Raw genomic sequence first — 20,914 nt, 5'->3', positions numbered from 1 at the left:
GCACTTCTGGCTGTCAGTGCGAACTGCAAACAGGTAGTCTGCAGAGCACTATACAGTCACGCGGTAAATTATCACATTAAATAATAGCGCAGGTTCTTTAAAGAAGGAGCACTGCCTGGAACCAGGCTGGAAGACGGAAAATCGGTACATCGGTACACTTTGTTTTTTGCCAGTACAGACCATTAAAAAACGGTACTGTACCGGCAAAAACGGTACAGTTGGAGGGTATGTTATAACGGGGCGGAAAACGGGAGCGCGCACCGGGCAATTTATCGCCGGGGCACACTCCCATCACTGGCAATATGATCAGCGACCATATTGCCAGTGATATCAGCCCAGATCGCTGCCGTGTGTTACTTGAACCGGTAATTTAAAACTGGCGCTTTTCACACTGCAGCTATAATCGTTTTGAAACGGTTTAAAATCTGCAAACTACCGGGTTATAGCTGCAGTGTGAAAGGGGTATTTCTCAGGGGTGTGGTATAGGGTTCCAACAGTCGGGATCCCGACAGTCATTAGCCCGACGTCGTGATCCCTTGCAGGCTACGCTCGCCACCTATTCTATTCTCATGGACCCCCATGAGGGAAAATAGCGGGTGGCCGTCGGGCACCTGTCTGTCGGGGTTTTGACAATCGGGATCCCGACATCGGGTAAATCACTGTCAGGATCCCGACTGTCGGGACCGCGTCAGGCACCCTTTCTCAGCGCCTCCCCGCCACTGCGGGGGCTGCGGGGCTATTGTTACACCACTGGACTTTCTGTTGTACACAGATCAATCTTTACATAAAACGCATCCCCCCCACCCGAAAAAAAAACAGAAGATAGATAATACATGGCTGATTCATACAGAGTTTGATGCCATATTCCAAGGCAGCACCTACAGTATGTCTCACAGCCAGAAACTAGTACTAGAGCATACAGTTTATAGAGAAAAACACGGGCAACAGGATTATAATGCGGGGAATATATCTTAATGGGCTAGTTATTTGATGGCTTATGTCATGAGGCAAAACTATTGCAGATATATTGGATGTGAGAGTGTATGTACATAGATAGACAGATAACAGTCACAAGTAACTACACCGATAGATGTCGGAAATATTTTCGTATTTATTGTACATTGATTGCATTACACAAACATTTTTTTCTGTAATTTAACCAAAAGTATCATCCCTGCAAGCATTTCCTAATACAGTATATGTAATGTGTATGTATCTAGTGCAGTAATATACACACTTGGATAAAGGGAACATTGATATGATGTGACATTACTGTATATCAATTTTATCTAAGCCAAATTTCTTATGTATTATAATCTGGTTTTACCTCAAACAAGTAAAGTATTTTCTGATTCAAGTAAAGCTGTCAATTACCCAAATGTGTCACATTTTGACTAAAATACCTTTTTTCCCCTCAGTAGAAATGGAGATTACCATGTTATTGATTCATTGCAGATTATTTATGAAGAGAACGAGCCACTTTATTCTGCCTATAAATGACTCATTTTATCAATTTGGCAATCTATATTCGTACAAGGAAAATAAATAGGCGTTTTAGGGGAACACCTCAGTCTAGGACTCGTTGTATAACTGCCCCAAGTGAAAGTTTAAGCATATTCATCTCCCCCCAGACCAACCCATGCATTAATCTTATTTATAAGTTTCTAACAAACACATAAAGACAGCAGACAGAAAGTGACTACATTGTTATAGTTGCAGCTTCAGGGTCAAACACTGTAACACTCATATCCAGACTTAATGCAGCAGAAAAGCAGCCAACGTTGGACTTGCTCATGCTTTCTCCTTATCCGCATTCAGCTCTCGAATATAAGAATCGATGATAGACAGAGGCACACCTTGCATTAGAAGGTGAAAAAATTTGAGCCCACCTATAAATCAGAATATGGAAAGGTTAATTATACTCTGAATAAACTGAGTATCTCCCTATGCATATCATGTGGTAGAACAGTGGTTCCCAAACTTGGTCCTCAAGGACCCCCAACAGTGCACGTTTTAAAGGTCTCCTCTCTCCTCACAGAAACACAAGTGAAATAATGAGCTCCACCTGTCAATGTTTTAAAATGTGTCATCGAGTAATGAGTACACCTGTACCCCTGCCAGAAATGTGTCAGTGAGTAATGAGTATACCTGTGCAGCTGCTGGAAATGTGTCAGTGAGTAATGCGTACACCTTTCACCTGAGGGAAATGTGTCAGTGAGTAATGAGTACACCTTGCACCTGCTGGAAATGTGTCAGCGAGTAATGAGTACACCTGTACCCCTGCCAGAAATGTGTCAGTGAGTGAGTACACATGTGTTCCGTCCGGAAATTATCAGTAAATAATGAATACACCTGTGCCCCTGCTGGAAATGTGTCAGTGAGTAATGAGTACACGTGTCCCTGCCGGAAATGTATCATTGAGTAGTGACTCCATCTGTGCCCCTGTCAGAAATGTTTCAGTGAGAAATGAGTACACCTGTGCCCTTGCCAGAAATGTGTCAGTGAGTAATGAGTACACCTTGTACCTGCCGGAAATGTTTCAGTAAGTAACGAGGACGCCTTTGTCGCTGCCGGAATGTGTTAGTGAGTAATGAGTACACCTATGCCCCTACCGGAAATGTGTCAGTGAGTAATGAGTACACATGTGCCCCTGCTGGAAATGTGTCAGTGAGTAATGAGTACACCTGTGCCCCTGCTGGAAATGTGTCAGTGAGTAATGAGTACACCTTGCACCTGCTGCAAATGTGTCATTGAGTAATGAATACACCTTGCCCCTGCTGGAAATGTGTCAGTGAGTAATGAGTACACCTGTGCCCCTGCTGGAAATGTGTCAGTGAGTAATGAGTACACCTAGCACCTGCCAGAAATGTGTCAGTGAGTAATAAATACACATGTGCCCCTGCTGCAAATGTGTCAGTGGGTAATGAGTACACATGTGCCCCTGATGGAAATGTGTCAATGAGTAATGTGTACACCTGTGCATCTGCTGGAAATGAGTCAATGAGTAAGGAGTACACCTGTGCACTTGGTAGCTGACCTGAAACATGTAAACTGTTGGGGGTCCTTGAGGATTTAGTTTAGGAATCACTGTGCTAGAAGGTTGTAATGCACAGTTTTTATGCATTATGTTAGCTTTTATTACACTATATATTTTTTTTTATTTCTTTAAACTTGAGTAATTGATTGGTCTTAGTATTCAACTCATGCAAATAAAATAGACAGATGTACATGCTAAATAAGCAATTATTTACCTGCTTGTGAAATCAATTTATTTATCCTATATACTCCACAAGCTATACTAAGTTATACTGTCATTGGCTAGTTTCGGCTGGTCAAGAGCTGCAGATCCACATATAGTATTGCATGTGGTAGCTGCTGGGATTTCTTTTTTGAAAGTTCTATATTAATTAAGGTACAAGTGCATGGAAGAAAGGCGGCCATTTTGTTCTTCTTGTTACTTTGCACCACTCTTAGCTGTTGTGGCACACTCCAAGTGTATGGTATAATGTAACTTGACGAAAACTAGAGGGAATAGTAAAGAAGAGCATTTATAGTCCTGCTGTCACCTGCACCAGGAGGCATCCATTTTAGATGACAATTTGCATGTAAATGAATCTATCGTTATGCATATATTATATGTAGATGATTTTACTATCATGTACATATCCCATATAGATTCATTTGCAATCATCTTATAACATGTAGATGAAGTTATTATACTTATAACATGTGCAGATGGATCTGTACCATCATCATTACACATATATATAACTTTACTGTATCTATTATATACAGATGTCTCCTCATACACTATTGCTGCAGAACACCATGTACTGTACCTGCGCCAGGCTTATTCTCACAAATTCAGCACTCAGATGTGACAAAAGCGCTCCACAATACTGATACAGCTTCTGCTGCTGTTTATCACAGAAAGCTATATTGGGCTTTGTATACAGATAGAGGGCCAGATTCTCTAAGCTTCAAAAGTGATAACATGGAGAGTGATAAACAGCCAGCCAATCAGCGCCTGCCTGACATTTTTCAAACACAGTCTGTGACATGGCAGGCAGGAGCTGATTGGCTGGCTGTTTATCACTCTCCATTTTATCACTTTTGAAGCTTAGAGTATCTGGCCCTAAGCCTCAGCCGCACACAAATGTACATATATTGAATTCAGGCCCGATTCAAACATACTCGCTAGGCTGCATAAATTGGCTGCTTAGCGAACAGGATGCTGTCCTACCAAATGAACCCCCCCCCCCAGCCTAACCAATCCCCGCACTAGTATGCAAGGGGATGTGTACACTAACAAATCCAGTCGCATGCGGCTACAAGGCGGAGAAATCATTCGATGGTCGCTCACCATCGAATGATTTCTCTAGCCTTCTCTCTGAAAAGTATAGAGTTACTTTTAGATGCCCGCTATCCTCCAAAATGGGGGGTGCTGATGTCATATGATGTCAGCCGCCTACCCAAGATGCATGGGCACACCATGCAGGGGTATGCCCAGCATTTCCATTGGCACACCCACCATTCTTGTGGGCATGCCCATAAAAACGCTGTCCGGTCCCTGCATCCACCCCAAGCTGCCCCCTTCCCACCCATCCTGGTATGAATGCCCAGCGAGTGCAAAACTCACCTTAGGCATTTCAGGGGTTTGCACATGTGCATATTTACGCATACGTAAACCCCCCACATCAGGAACGGGTTTGAATTCGGACCTGAGCGATTGGGTCACTCCCCTATTACGTCTTGTAAAGTGGTTTTGTCATATCCGACTGCGACTACGATGCCTAGTTCCACAAAAGAGATGCTACATGCCTACATGGCTTGGCAAGACTCGCTCGTGCCAGACTTCTCTCGCCACATGGTGTATTGAGGCTAGGGAGTTTATTGATAAAGAGTTGGGTTGTTTAAACCAACACTTCTGAGTGGGGTTATGTCGGAAATATAAAAGCAAATCCTTTTACTAGAAATACACAGCTCCAGTAGTAACAGCATTGCTCTTATAACATTCTGAACAAACACACTCAGAAGTTTTGACTAGATTAAACAACCTGACTCTTCATAAAAATAAACCCCCAGGTGTATGAGGTCACATCTGTACATATCATACAGCGTTTAATCACCTATCATGTGCATATGACTCGTAGACAAACCTGTACATATGACATGTAGATGACAAACATCATAGGGTAAAGAAATCTGGGTAGTCCAGATGTAAAACTCTGAGTCCCATGCTGTTATGGTGCCATAGATTGTTAGACGATGTTACATGTTGACAGGATTTTAAGGAAATATATTGAAGTATGAGATGGCTGATTGAAAGCAGTTAGATAAATTAGTAAATATTATTTATCCTACTTTCCTGAACAGTAGCTGTTGAAGCACCCAGGGTTAAGTCAATTCATGACAGATACAGATGTTCAGCATGGAAAGACATAAGCTTCATATGACCATGACCATATGAAAGCTTACCTTAGATGACAATACACATTCAATAATCCTTATTGTGCAACTAAGGGAGAGAGAAAGAGAGGTCGTGAGCATTTAGGAGCTACAAAAGAACATATTAAGTCCCAAATGGAGCAAGCTGTGATGTCATGGTGGTTTAAACATTTAGTAAAGTCTGCTGGAAGCATACGGATAATGGAAGCCAGAAGTCCAATTATAATTCAGAAATACAATTAATAACTGAACATATTAATGCACACAAACTAGCAGATTTACCTTTTGCTGTCGTTCAACAGTAAGCAAAATACAGGGTTAACCTTGGTCTAATAAGGTGAGTTTATATATAATATAATATATTATTATATATATATACACATACACACTTAATATATAGTTATATATATTTTTATATATAAAAATATATATATGTACACACGCACACAAAGAGACACACAATAAATAAGTTAAAAATGAGAAATATTGAAAAGTCATAATAAAGACTATATACATGGTGGGCATGTTAAAACGAACCACTGTACATTGCTAGGCAATGACATTAATGGCCTATAGTATATATCATGTTTGCTATGATTGTAATGTAAAGTTTGAATGTAAACAATATTGCCATTGCTAGAATATAATCCAATAAAGCAGTGCATTGTGCGATTGGGTTTATGTTTATGAATGCTATGTTGAAAATGTTTTGTTATTTCACCGTTCATGGCAAATATACACCCAGCAGCAGGGCCATGATTTACCATGAAACAAGATTTGCAATCTAGCCTTAGATTCCAAATACAGTTTTACATGCAAGGTATAGCCTGAGGTGAGCAGGGACAGTGTAAACAGGAGGTATCATTAAGTTTCATATTTGTGTCATAAACCTGCTTTTGTTTCCACAAGCCGAAAGGTTCTCCGCTTAATGACCCTGTAGAATTAGAACATTGCAAATGATATACTTGGTATATACTGATTTCATCATATCGCTAATTGTATTGTTAGGCTGGCAGACTGGTGGCATATAGAAGACACACCTGCTGGGACACCCTGTTTCAGTTTTTGGGCATCAGGACAGACTTTACAGGGTGAACAATTGTGATCTAGAACATTTTATAATTTACCACTCAACAGACCCAGTTTTAACATGATATACAGACATGTGTGCTGGGTGAGGAACGTGTCAATTTCGCCAACATGGTATCTCTTTTAATGACTACAGGAAGTTAGTAATTATCCAAAATGGCAGTTCTACATTGTGACACCAAAAATTGGTCCTTATGCCTTTTAGAATGAAATTTGAGATCAATAGCTAAGAGAACTACAGTAGCAGCTACGGTACATTATAATATAAATTTGCACAATCCCGAAATTTCATATATGCTGATTGTTTATATTTTAGCACACAATAATAATTGAATCTTGTAAAATATGCCTTTGGTTACAAAAAAGGTTAAAGAACAATGTTGTGGCCAAACAGGTCCATAATCAAGAAACATATTGCCTAACAAATTATCTAGATCAACGGTTCTCAAACTGTGGGTCCCGACCTTCTCAGCATGGGGTCACGACTCTATGTTGCTGACCATCAGTCAATGATTCATAGAGTCTGAAAAATCTGTTAAATCTGTTATTTTAGGCTCCTCACATCATTTTGTGCCTCCACAATGCTGCCATGTATGTGTTGTCTGCAGACTACATGTGTGATGTGATTGTACAGTATGTGTTGGCTGCAGACTACTGTACACGTGTGATGTGAAGACCTTCTGCAGTCATTTGCTGGGGTCCTGGAATTATTTTTATTGTCTGATGGGGTCCCAGAGCAAAGTAGTTTGAGGACCTCTGATCTAGATCAATCACATGATCAGCCTGCACCATAACACATGTTGTCTTCTTTTTGTCTAAAGGTGTATACACTTCACCTTTTACATTTGATTGTGATGTATACTGTATACAGATTATCTAGTTCAAATTACTAGGAACTGATTGGTGTATAGAGGCTTGACAAAAGATAATTTTAGCTTCTCAATTTATTAAAATGACAAAAATGGATAACATGTTTTGTTCTTAATTATATTTTTAATGAAGCACAATACCATCAGTGGCGGCTCCAGAGGTTGGGCTGCAGCACAGTCTAAAATTCAAATAGGGGAACCACACCAGCTAACCTACTTGAATTTTGGACTGCGCTGCAGCTTGACCTCTAGCACAGCCACTGCATACCATATTGCATATTCCAGCTTGCACGCGTCAAGATTGCTATTGCTATCTATAGAAAGCATTTGACCAATGATCTCTCAATAGCAATGATGACAACTGCAGAATGTTTGTGAACAAACCTGTTTACAATGCTGATTGCTATGACCAATAGTCCACAATGTAGCAACAAAGTTTGGTCAGAACACAGTGACAGGGAAGAAACACCATTAACTCTTAAATAGCTGGTGGTATGAATCAAACTATCTAGATGGGGTTGGGGGTTGCAGTTTACAATTGCTAATAGCCATTTGATGTGTGCAAGACACACAACATACTGTACAAGAGAGCAAGTCACCAGGGTTAAAGCCTGTATAAGCCAGTGTAACGTTGAATAAACATTATGAAGCATCAGCTACAAGACTAAAGTTCCTGTCTGAGCATATGGGAAGATTTCTCAGAGAGGGGAAATTGTGGGAGAATGGGAAAGAGAGGGAGAGACAGTGGCAGGTATTCAATGCTTTCTATGGGGAGCTGCAGCGAATCTTGTGTAGGATTCGCTGCACTTTCTCCCCAATTCTCCCTGTAGGGAGATTCGCCAGGCAGCCGCCCGTTCTCCCTATTCAACGCCTCAGGGGCTCTCTGTCCCTGGCGGCGAATTTTAACCCCCCTGGCGAATCCTGCCGGGGAGCTGGGGGACGGCTGCAGGCAGGGAGATGGAAGCCTCCCTGCCTGCGCCGGACACTGTGGGGGTGTTGGTGGGCTGTGGGGGACACAGGGAGAGCCCCCCACAGCTGGCAGGGGGCTGTGCTAGGGAGCCGCTACACACTGGTCCCGATCGTGCATGTGTAATGATCGGGACGAATGTGCAGTGAATATATGAATATTAATGAGCGGCTCCCGGCTCGGCCCCCTGCTGGTGAATGTGTAAAAAATATATATATATATTGTTAAAAAAAAATATATATATATATTCATGTGCTGCAAGCACATGAATAAAAATAGCATGCCCCTTCACAGAAAAAAAATCAGATTTTTTGACACCAAATAAAAAATAAAAAAATGCTTTATTTTCAAAGATCACATTCCAGTTCTCCAGAAAAAGATGACTAATGTAAAATGGAGAATCCGGGGAAAATCACTGGAGAAAGCAGTTCTCCACTTCAGCATTGAATACACTCTCGGCGAATTCCACTAAAAACCCCATTGAAAACCACTGGCGAATCACGAAGAATCACAAACAGAGAATCGCCAGACATTCGCTCTTCATTTGCAGAGAATTGTGTCCATTGAATAGGGCGAATTGTTTTTCCAGTGAGAAAATTCCCTGTAAACCCGGGGAATTGACTGATTCCCCAGAAAATATGGAGAATCAGAGGCATTGAATACTGGCCAGTGAGGTGGAGAGGGAGAGAAAGATGGAGAAAATGAAGGCGCAAGAGACAGAGAGGAGGGGAGAGAGTAAGAAATGGGTGGAGAGAGAGAGAGGGTTGGAGAGAGTGATTGTGAGCAGGTATAGAGAGGGGAGAGTCATAGGGAAACAGAGAGAGATGGTGGAGAGACAGACAGACAGACAGAGAGAGGAGACAGAGGAACAGAGAGGGTGGGGTGGAAGAGAGACAAAGAGAGAGGGGGGAGCCAGAGGAAGTTAGAGGGTGGGAAGCCAGGCAAAGAGAGGGGGGGGGGGTGTCAGGGGTGAGATAGAGAGGGAGAGGCAAAGAGAGGGGGGCAGAGGGAGGTAGAGAGGGGTGTGACAGAGGAGGGGGGCAGAGGGAGAGAGAGATTGAGAGCCAAAGGATGGAGACAAAGAGGGTGGGGGGCAAAGGGAATTAGAGTGGGGGGGGGGGGGTCAGAGGGAGACTAAGAGAGAAAGGGGAGGGAAGAGGAATAAATAGATGAGGGCACCAGAGCAAGAGAGGGAGTCAAAGGGATAGAGGGGGGAAGCAGAAGGAGCCAGGAGGGGGGAGCCAGAGAGTGTGGGGGGAGAGGGAGGCAGAGAAAAAGAGAGTGGGGGACATAAAGAGAGAGAAGGGGGCAGAGGGCAGAGCCAGAAAGAGAGAAAGGGGGGTGGGTAGCCAGAGGGAGAGATATGGGGGGGGGGGGGGGTGTTCAGAGGGGGAGCATGGAGTGAGCGCTATTTCATTACAGGTATGTTGATAGCGGGCACTTAATGGCATTAGGACCCACCCACTAAATCCCTGCAAATCATGGCAGTGATGGATGGGAGCTGGGTACTGGGTAGAACTGTGCCTCAGTGGTTTGGGGCTTGTGGGGGATGCAGCTGCAGCATGAGTGGGCTAACAGGATGTTGCTGTGGCATCAGCCGCTCTCATCTGCTCTCACCTGCTCAGAGGGTGTAGTGGTGGGGTTTGGTGTAGGCGTTCTCTGGGTGCAAGGGGAGCTGCAGGCCCTGAAAAACAGCTCAGGCCCCATAACAGCTGCACCCTTGATCGTTACGCCACTGGGTACCTATAATGTCACAAATGACTGTTGTTGCTGCATCAGACCTCAGGACCTTTTTAGGACAGTGTAGCTGTAGATGGCTTTAATGGGGAGAGGTAACATTTCCAATTGTATCAAAGCTGCAATGGAATGCCATGTTAGTACTGAACATTGTATTTTACCAGCATGGTGGCTGTTAGGAACAAAACAAAGAAAAACAAGTAACTTTGCACCTTTCTAAAACCATGCCTAACAACTGTTCAGCTTTTTTTGGGACCGACTCATTTTTTGGGACAATCCCACAGTGGGGGGCAGTTGGGAGTCTCTCCTGCCCAATGCTGCAGAGCGGGAATAGACATTGTGCACATGCGCACAGCGTCTATTCAGAGGGGCTGGGGGCATGGCCAGTAGCTTATACAGCGCTGGCTATGCCCCATAATGACTGAAAATGGGGATATCGTACAACCTCAACATCCCACAAGGGACTATGACACAGGTCACGACCCTTTTCAGTCCGCACAAGCTTCCCGATATCAACAGTGAAAATGTTGGGTGGTTTGGTAAAACCATGTTGGACTGCAGGTGGATGAGATTTAATATGTGCAGAGAGATTGAGTAGGGTGTTTTGCGGGCTATATGCAAAAGACTAAATGAGCTTCGGGCTCGGTGGCACGCTGCGCTCCCCACACTATATACAATCAACTCCACGCCGACGTGGATAGTGGGGGTATGAAAAGGACGGAGGACGCGTTATGCCGTTCTGACGCTTCGGGGTGGTGTGGATAGTGGGGTGGTGCCTAAAACCTCTTTGTATGTCATACAATCTTATTATTGTATAGCTAATGTAATTGCATTGCACACCCTATAAAATCGCATGCGATCGCATGCAATTTTGCGGGAGAAGCGATGCGATGAGATCCCCTGGGGCATACAGAGCAGTGAATAAATTACATTAAAAAAATCGCTTTGCAGCAAGGGTGTGCGATGCCATTACATTAGCTATACAATAATATCATTGTATGACATACAATGATGTTTTACGCACCCCCCACTATCCACGCCACCCCGAAGCGTGGCGAGCGGACGCGGATTACTTTACATGTGTTCCGCGTCTCCTCGCTGCGCTCGCCACACTATATTAAATCAACTCCCCGCCAACGTGGATATTGGGGGTATAAAAAGGTCGGAGGACGCGTTCCGCCGCCGCTTGCCACGCTTCGGGGTGGCGTGGATAGTGGGGGGGGGGGGGGTGCCTAAAACCTCTTTGTATGTCATACAATCATATTATTGTATAGCTAATGTAATGGCATCGCACACCCTATAATATCGCATGTGATCGCATGCAATTTTGCAGGAGGTGCGATGAGATCCCCTGGGGCATACAGAGCAGTGAATAAATTACATTAAAAAATCGCATCGCAATGCACGGCACTAAAATGCGGTTTTCCTACGCAGAATAGCCCACTAAGCAATTTGCTTAGTAGGCGCCCTGCTAGGAAACAAGTACCGTTAAGTTCAGTTGTTTGAGAGGACACTGATTTGGAAAATCTATCCATTTAATATTCTGTTCTGCTTCCTACATGTGCCTTCAGAGAGAAGGGCACATGGGATAGATTGGTCAGGGTAATGCTGCCCATACATATGTGAGATATCGCATGCAATCCTTCGATTTCGAACGCATCTGGCATTTTTAAGGGGACATTTGACGCGATGCGCGGGCACGCCGGTCGAATGTCGGGTCTCAAGATCAAGATGTGCTGCACATAATATATATCGAATCGCAGGAGTGATCCGCAGGTGGGGGGCGGAGGGAACGCTTTTTCATCGGCGTGGGGATGGGGAGGGGGGGCCGGAGGGACCGCTGGCGGCATGGGAGACGGTGGGCAGAGGGCGGCGTTACGTAGCGCAAGAAGCTCTAGCGGGTGGCGGGGGTCTGTCAGCGGTGGCGGCAGAAGTGTTTAAAACACTGGGCAGCCCTCTGATTGGCTGAGATAGCTCAGCCAATCAGAGGGCTGCCCAGTGTTTAAACAATTCTGCCGCCATCACTGACTGACCCCCGCCGCAGCGCTAGCGCTTCTTGTGCTACGTAACGCCGCCCTCTGCCTGCCCTCTTCCAGCACCCGATGTGCCATCTCAAGATCGCATGCAACATCGGGTGCTGCAAAGGGGGCACTTTAGCACCACAAGATGTGAACGGGTTCGATGGACATCGCACTGCGATGTCGCATCGAATCCGATCGCACATATGTATGGGCAGCAAAAGTGTGTGTGTGTGTGTGGGTGACAGGTCCAATATGCTGTCAAATTTAGACTTTGTTAATGAGAAAGTTCTAGATGATTGTAACTATTGTGCTGGTTTGGATTTAAGGCCTGATGAAGACTTGATTGAAAAAGCCAAATATTTAGCAAATGGTCAAAACCATCTGCAGCTGGGGCAAATGTAATATGAAGAGAGAGTTAGATTTGGGGGAGTTATATTGTTTCTGTGCTTTATTTTTGCACTGCAATTTAGATTTCAGTTTGAACACACCCCACCCAAATCTAAATCTTTCCGAACATGTTACATTTGCCCGACCTGCAGTGCAGCATTGTTATGTCTATATGAGAAAGATTTGGATTTTGTGATCTACTCTGAATCAGGCCCTTACTTGGCTCATAATGCTAACTACTGCACATTTAGATCTATTAAGATTTTTCTTATTGGCTATCCAATACATTTGACTGCTGGATAGCCAATGACAGGCCAGTTTTAAGTTCCAAGTAAAACCATGTAAAACCAGGTGTACACCCAAATTGCACATCCTTAAATGTACAGTAACAACCCTTCACCAGAAGCCTGTCATCACTATAAGGAAGCAGATATTAATTAACCTTTGAATTGTTTGGGTGGGAAGAGTCTAAATTGATCATTTATTTGGAGGAATTATAAATATTCTAGCTTTCTAAGGAACCTGATCAATCCTATTTTATTTTCTTTACTGTAATTTGGGGTGCCTGTTATATACATATATGTAGTAACATGGTTACCATGGACACCATTGTCCCCAGTTCTCTTACCTTTTACTTCAAGCTTACAATCAACTTCAGCCTCTCCCAGATCATTGACTGCTTTGCAGGTATATGTGCCCCCATCATATGGGCTTGGCTTACGTATCTCCAGTGTGCATACACTTTGGTTGCCGAACATTCTATATCTGGGGTCATTCATAATGACCACTTTATTCTTCATCCAAGTGATTTTAGGCTGCAATAGAGTAAATCAGTTAAATAATTATTGTGTGTTAAACTTTTTTAGTACATTTTTCAAATACATACATACATACATAAGGATGTTCATATTATAATGAAGGCACCCCCATTGCTGTTTTGTTTATGGCCAGCATGTGGTGCATTTACTACCAATATTTGCCAACATAGAAAAAGTATAAACTTTATTTACTACTAGTAGGTTCGGAGGTAATCCTGCCCCTGTGCATGGCTGTGAATGCGTCTAGACTTACTTAGCACTGCAAAAGGTGTGGTGAGGGGACTGGTTTGAAATCCCGGTGGTCGGAATCTGGGTGGTCAAAATCCCGACGCCGGAATCCCGACCGCCGAAATCCCGACAAGGGGAGGACGTGGATCGCCCCTTCCCCCTTGTGGGCTGGCTGCGCTCGCCACACAGCAGGCCCGGTGCCTCTCTATGCTTGGCACACTAATTTATTCTCCCTCTATGGGTGTCGTGGACACCCACAAAGGGACAAAGTGCCAGGATTTCGGCGGTTGAGATTTCGACCGCCGGGATTCCGACCGCCAGGATTTCAACTGCAACCTGGGGTGAGGATGCCGCTGATGACATCATTGATCCTCCCTCCCATTGGCAGGGAAAGGCCTGCATTTTCTGGGGTACTCCCAGGAAACGCTGGGTTACTGCCACCAAATGGTCTCAGGGTGTAAATCACAGTGAAGGTCAGACTTCGCTAGTTCTGTTCATACAGACAGCTTGTGCATGTGCGGTTGTACAATAATCGGCAGGTCTACAAATTCGCAGCTCTGCATGCAGGTCTGAATCGGGACCATATTCCCTTCACTGATCTAATACTAAGGGCTGCGTCATATCTGTAAATGAGCAGCCTGGATTTATAGGAACATGTAAGCTAATTCCTCAATGCAGTAAGTATTGTCTGTAGACACATTAGAGTGGATTCTGAATGGGCAGTAACTGTGGACCAGGACAAACCATGTTCCAATGTAAGGGGACCAAATACATTTACTGTTTTGCATGGAGGTTACGGTAAATATTGGCAGCTCTTGCATGTAGCCCACACATGTTGGCTATCTTTATTTTTACACTACAATTTAGATTTGGGGTTGGATACACATCTCTCACATCTAAATCTCTAGGTATATTTTAATTCTATCCTACCTACAGTGCAACATGGTTTCACAAGGGTAACTAGGAGCTAAGCCAAAAAAAAAAAAAAAAGCATGGAACTTTGCATCTTGGTAAAGTCAGGTTAAGTTTTACTAATGGCAAATGTGTAATTTGCACCCAAATAAAATGGTGTCAAGCATATGAGTATATATATGTAGTCAGTGGTGAATTTTACCTAGGGGCAGCACACAGTGACATCACTAGGTACATGCCTGGGGCTGTCTCCCTCTCCTCCTCTCCGGATGCATGCAGCACTTGTGCAGCCTCCTAATACAAACAGGTACGAGCCGCTGCTGTGTGTGACGTATGCCTGACATAACCTGTGCTCATGCTCTTGGTAAAAATCTGCATGCGACTTGCTATGTTCATGTCCCTGCATATGGCAGAGGCATAAGTTCATCCCAATTGCCCAAAGGCAAATTGGAATTTTGTGTATGTGAATTGGTGCAGAGCTGCGCTTGGATCCCATTGTGAAGCACACAGGTGCTGCTGTACATGCAGGTGCCCCTTCAGGGCTTGGAGCCCACAGACAGGTAACTCCATTGCCTCTGAGAGTTATGCCCCTGGGCATATGGGCATAAATATATAATTTTTCTGTGTGGCTTTTTTTTGCATAGAAATTATGTCCAGTATAACTCATGAGACATATTATGTATAATGTAACAGGGAGAAGGATGGATGGAAATATGGTACGTTTACATGTTAAAGTTTTTGACAACCAAACAAAAAGCCCCCAATCAGAAGAGAGCATCCCCTGCTCAGACTATAAATATCATGGGGATTGCTGGATAGACCGAACCCATAAAGTATGACCTTATATTTCAGATCATGCAATTCCACTAAAAACATTATTTCATTTTAGGTGGAATTAACCTTTTCATTAAGTCTACAAGCATTAGATCAACCACTGAAGGTTGAAATGACTGAAGGTCAACATGCATGAAGGTCGACATAACTGAAGGCTGATATGGGTTAGGTCGACAGGGACATTAGGTTGAGACAAGCATAATGTCGACATGGGGAAGGACGACAGTCAAATGATCGACATGGGGTTTTCACTTTTTTACCTGAATGTAGACACAGTCGACATGTACACAAAAAGAGTGCTACACACTACGTTCTGCACAAAATGTTATTCTCCCAATATGCCCAAGTGGATGTTAGGGCATGAAATACCACCTGCAGGCACATGGCGGCTCAAAAAAAAGTAAAAACCCCGGGTGACATTCTATGATATACGATTAGCGCTATTTTGCGGTAATTAGACCACAAAATGGCGCTATCGCATTTTCCCATTAAATCGCCGATTTAATGGGATGCGCACAGGGGCTGAAATCGCATATTTTGTGCGTAAATGTCTGGTGAATAAAAATGCGAGATTAATTCGCATTTTTATCGCATCCAGATGTTTGCGCACAGAAAAGTATACAATTCGCTTATTTAATGCTATGCGCATTTGCACATCGCATTATTTAAGTGACTAATTTTCGCACTTATTTCAGACCTGGGTCTGTTAGGCGAATTAGGCAGAACCCTGCACAGATCGCAATGTTCCGTGCAGGGTTCTGCTGTAAAAAATAAAATAAATGGTTAAATTAAAAAAAAAACGAGCGCGGGGTTCCCCGCCCGAGTATAACCAGCCCCGGGCTCACTGAGCCCGTGCTGGTAACATAAAATCAGGGTCCCCGACAAATAGGGGTCCCCTTGATTTTATGAAACCAGCACCAGACTCAAGGTCCGGCGCTGGTTCCCAAAATACGGGGGACAAAGTGACTAGGGGTCCCCCGTATTTTAAGAACCAGCACCGGACACAAGCAGCCAGCAGGCTAATGCCACAGCCGGGGGGAGACTTTTTATACAAGTCCCCCCGGCCAAAGCATTAACCCCCTGGCTGGTCAGCATGGGCAGGGGTCCTGGGGAAGTGGGGACCCCCCCAATGAAGGGGTCCCCCCCCTCCAGGACTTACCAGCCCATGCTGATAGTCCGGGGCTGTCCTCCATGCCCCTGGGCTGTGGGCATGGAGCTGATGCTTTGTGTAAAAAAAAGAATGTCAACTATTGTTTTACACTGGCGAACTATCAGTCCCAGCAAGCCTACCCCGCATGCTGGGACTTGGGGAACCACAAGTCCCAGCATGCGGGGCATTAAAGTGCCCGCTGGCACTTGTAGTTCTGCAGTGTAAAAAATAGTGCACAAAATCACACTGACACCCTGAAAAATAAAACTTTAATACACACAAAACACACTGATACTTACCTACCTTGAGCCCGTAGGTCGGTCCCTGGATCCTGGATTCGTCCTCCGGGGCTCCAGGGCAGAAGAGTCCGGTTCCGGGGCCTTGGTCCTGGTTCCGGGGCTGGTCCTGGGGTTCCGGGGCTCCTGGCGTGAAGAATCCGGGGTCCGGGATCCGTGGTAGTCCAGAGGGGTACCTAAGGAGGAAAATCCAACTCACCTGCTCCCCGGCGGCGACCTCCGGTGACAGCGCTGCTCCCGACTGGTACCCGGCTTCAAGGAGTTGGTCCGGCGCTGAGATGTTGCTCCCTCGACGTCTCTGAACAGAATGATTTCTCGGCCAATCAGAAGCCGAGAAAGTCGGCTCCTGATTGGCCAGAAATCATTCTGAATATAGACGCCGACGGAGTAACATCTCAGCGCATCCAGAGCAGAGATGTTACTCCGTCGGCGTCTATATTCAGAATGATTTCTGGCCAATCAGGAGCCGACTTTCTCGGCTCCTGATTGGCCGAGAAATCATTCTGTTCAGAGACGTCGAGGGAGCAACATCTCAGCGCCGGACCAACTCCTTGAAGCCGGGTACCAGTCGGGAGCAGCGCTGTCACCGGAGGTCGCCGCCGGGGAGCAGGTGAGTTGGATTTTCCTCCTTAGGTACCCCTCTGGACTACCACGGATCCCGGACCCCGGATTCTTCACGCCAGGAGCCCCGGAACCCCGGAACCAGGACCAAGGCCCCGGAACCGGACTCTTCTGCCCTGGAGCCCCGGAGGACGAATCCAGGATCCAGGGACCGACCTACGGGCTCAAGGTAGGTAAGTATCAGTGTGTTTTGTGTGTATTAAAGTTTTATTTTTCAGGGTGTCAGTGTGATTTTGTGCACTATTTTTTACACTGCAGAACTACAAGTGCCAGCGGGCACTTTAATGCCCCGCATGCTGGGACTTGTGGTTCCCCAAGTCCCAGCATGCGGGGTAGGCTTGCTGGGACTGATAGTTCGCCAGTGTAAAACAATAGTTGACATTCTTTTTTTTACACAAAGCATCAGCTCCATGCCCACAGCCCAGGGGCATGGAGGACAGCCCCGGACTATCAGCATGGGCTGGTAAGTCCTGGAGGGGGGGGGACCCCTTCATTGGGGGGGTCCCCACTTCCCCAGGACCCCTGCCCATGCTGACCAGCCAGGGGGTTAATGCTTTGGCCGGGGGGACTTGTATAAAAAGTCTCCCCCCGGCTGTGGCATTAGCCTGCTGGCTGGTTGTGTCCGGTGCTGGTTCTTAAAATACGGGGGACCCCTAGTCACTTTGTCCCCCGTATTTTGGGAACCAGCGCCGGACCTTGAGTCTGGTGCTGGTTTCATAAAATCAAGGGGACCCCTATTTGTCGGGGACCCTGATTTTATGTCACCAGCACCGGCTCAGTGAGCCCGGGGCTGGTTATACTCGGACGGGGGACCCCGCGCTCGGTTCTTTTTTTTACACCTTGCGCTGTCCTGCAAATGTGCGATTTTCACACATGAAAATCGCACATTTTCAGGACTAAAACCAGCGCACCACATCGCCGCAAATCGCCCCTATTCGCACTTTTCAGCCTCCAATGCGCATCACATTAAATATGCGCATTTAGGCTGAAAAATGCGATTTCTAAATAGGCGATTTGCGGCGATACAGGGTGCGAATTAAACATGCGCATTTAGCGCAGAGCATAGAATGTCACCCCCCATGTCAACCTTTTGACTGTTGACCTTCCCCATGTTGACCTTATGCTTGTGTCAACCTACTGTCTCTGAAGTCCTAACCCATGTGACCTTCAGTCATGCTGACCTTCAAGCAAGTTGACCTTCAGTCATGTCGACCTTCATGCATGTCGACATTCACGCATGTCGACCTTCAGTGGTCGACCTAATGCTTGTCGACCTTCCCCTTGTCGACCTAGCGACCTAATCCCTTTGGGATATTTCTGATATTTCTGGCAATATATAATGTTATAATGTCCACTGTTTAATATATTATGGGCTTTTACTTGCGATATATATTTTATAGTCCAGAAATATTTTTTACATTACTATACCACACAGTATTATTTGCTAGCTCTATGAACTCCGTACTGTTAATATAGTTCTGGTTCTACACAATCGAGGCAATTAGATCTGATTTGCTTTTATCATTACTTACCTTTGGATTTCCTCGTACACTACAGTTCAGTGTAGCATTGTATCCAGCAATGGCTACTGTGTTAATTAAGGGGTGAGTAAATACTGGTTTTTCTGTGAAGTCAAAATCTGAGTACTCAGGACGCTTGTAAGGTTTACCTGGTAAAGAAAACAAAATGTATTCTTGGCAAAAGTAGAATGCATATGATAAATATGGAACATTATTTCCCCACAGGTAAAAAAGAAGCTATTTTTGGATCGATGGAATCATGAATGTAAATTCAATGTGTTGAAACACTAACAAGGATGGGGGGGGGGGGGGGATTTATTTAGTTGTGGTAAATTGGCAGCTTATCTATCTCCAGGGAAGTGATTCAATTTTTCACCATTAACTAGCATTATCTGGGATTTTGTTTCACCTGTCCCAGGACAAGATAAACAAAATCTCCAATAGATGCCAATTTCTCACAGCCATAAAAACACATGGATCCGTGAACTTATCCTGGTTCCTGTTTGTTTTCACATGACAATGGGTAACATTTTTCGGTGACAAAAAGGCCACTGAATTGCCCCAAAAAATATTGGACAAAAAATTGCTAAAAATCCCAATTTATTAGCAACATTTTTTACTATGGCTAATTAAGTTCCCCATAAGAGGTAGATGTACAAAGCCAAGGAGAGAGATCTAGCGATAAAGTGAAGAGTGATAAAGTACCAGCCAATCAGCCCTGTTATTTCTCAAAGACAGCCTACATGACAGTTAGGAGCTGCTTGGATGAATCTTTACCTCTCTCCACTTTCTCTCCAAGATTCTCCAAGTTTTTGTCAAATACTCTTCACAGGAGGAGTATTGGGTACTGTAATGGGTACAACAGCTGCTATGACATAACATTCAGCTTTCAGCATTACAGAGTTGCTGTTCATTGCCTAGAACCATTCCCTAACAGGAGCACCCCCTATTTTGTTTGGACAATACCTGGATGGGAGTGCGGATTCCCTGCATATTATATATATATATATATATATATATATATATATACATACATATGCTGGTAGGCAGCGGCAGCTCATACCTTATGGGGGAGGGGGGGCTGCCTCTGGCCGCAGCAGGGGTGCCGCGATTCAGACACCCCCTCCCCCTGTTTCCGCCACTGCTGCTGCCTCCTCTCCCGTCCCGGGCCCGGTGCCTGTGCTGTGATGAGTGTACTGCACATGCAGCCAACTTCTATGGGCTGCTCGGGCAACAGCCCATAGAAGCAATCTTGGTCCCGGCACCTGTACAATGCAAGTTACAGACACCGGGACCAGCGCTTGTACCTATATAGGTACTGCGCATGCGCATCTGCCATTTTTTGCGCAGTAGCCCGCACAAAGGTGTCCTGGAGGGAGGGAACACCTCCCAATGGGACTGCCTTTGTGACTGGCAGGTCGGACTTCCAATTGGAAGTCACTACCAGTCACAGTGAAGCCAGTGCAGTCTCACAGACTGCACCTGGCTTCACTACAGTGCCAGATTTTACCTGGGGGGGAGGGGCTGCAGCCCATAGGTAAAAACCGCCACTGCTGGTAGGTTAATTGTTTCCCAACAGAATGTAACCCTAGTGTGTACTGTATGTGTGTGCGAGTACATGTGGTAGGGAATACAGATTGTAAGCTCCACTGGGGCAGTGACTGATGTGAATGTTCAAATATTCACTGTTAAAAGCTGCAGAATATGTGTGCGCTATATACATAACTGGTAATAAATAAAATAGATGTGAAGAATATGCTATTTTTGTATGCAGTTTTTTTGTTAGCTGTTTACAGGAAAGTTGTTCACATCTCTAGATCAGTCCTGACTGACATCCTCAGAGGTAGTAAGCCTATAGTGCTAGTAGAATACATTTGGAGCCATATTTTTAGGCACTAGTATTATAAAACCATTAAAACACACAACAGTGAAATTATTTAAAGAGAAAAATTTAAAATCTGACATGTTTATTCCTAAATACGCCCTTTCATTTTATGGGAAGTACAATGAATGTCCA

General features: G+C 44.8%; 1 protein-coding gene across 7 annotated transcripts in view; it reads right to left on the bottom strand.

Moving 5' to 3' along the window:
• Positions 1 to 1,098: 1,098 nt before the first annotated feature.
• Positions 1,099 to 20,914, bottom strand: part of MYBPC1 (myosin binding protein C1) — a 123,986-nt gene continuing 104,170 nt past the window's right edge. For 6 of the 7 annotated variants that reach the window (XM_083182221.1, XM_083182224.1, XM_083182223.1 and 3 more), the window contains 5 exons: positions 18,910 to 19,046; positions 13,147 to 13,333; positions 6,339 to 6,382; positions 5,479 to 5,518; positions 1,099 to 1,889 (listed from right to left, as the gene is read on the bottom strand). In XM_083182221.1, coding sequence (XP_083038347.1) covers positions 5,498 to 5,518; positions 6,339 to 6,382; positions 13,147 to 13,333; positions 18,910 to 19,046 — 389 coding nt within the window. In that variant the 3' untranslated portion in view covers positions 1,099 to 1,889; positions 5,479 to 5,497. The remainder of the gene's footprint in view (positions 1,890 to 5,478; positions 5,519 to 6,338; positions 6,383 to 13,146; positions 13,334 to 18,909; positions 19,047 to 20,914) is intronic. The other variant, XM_083182222.1, reaches the window with a different exon arrangement.

This window comes from Crinia signifera, chromosome 4, assembly GCF_055691185.1.
Source record: "Crinia signifera chromosome 4, ASM5569118v1, whole genome shotgun sequence".
NCBI classification, from domain to species: Eukaryota; Metazoa; Chordata; class Amphibia; order Anura; family Myobatrachidae; genus Crinia; species Crinia signifera.
The sequence above is the reverse complement of the archived record's forward strand: the minus strand, read 5'-3'. Positions and strand labels throughout refer to the sequence as shown.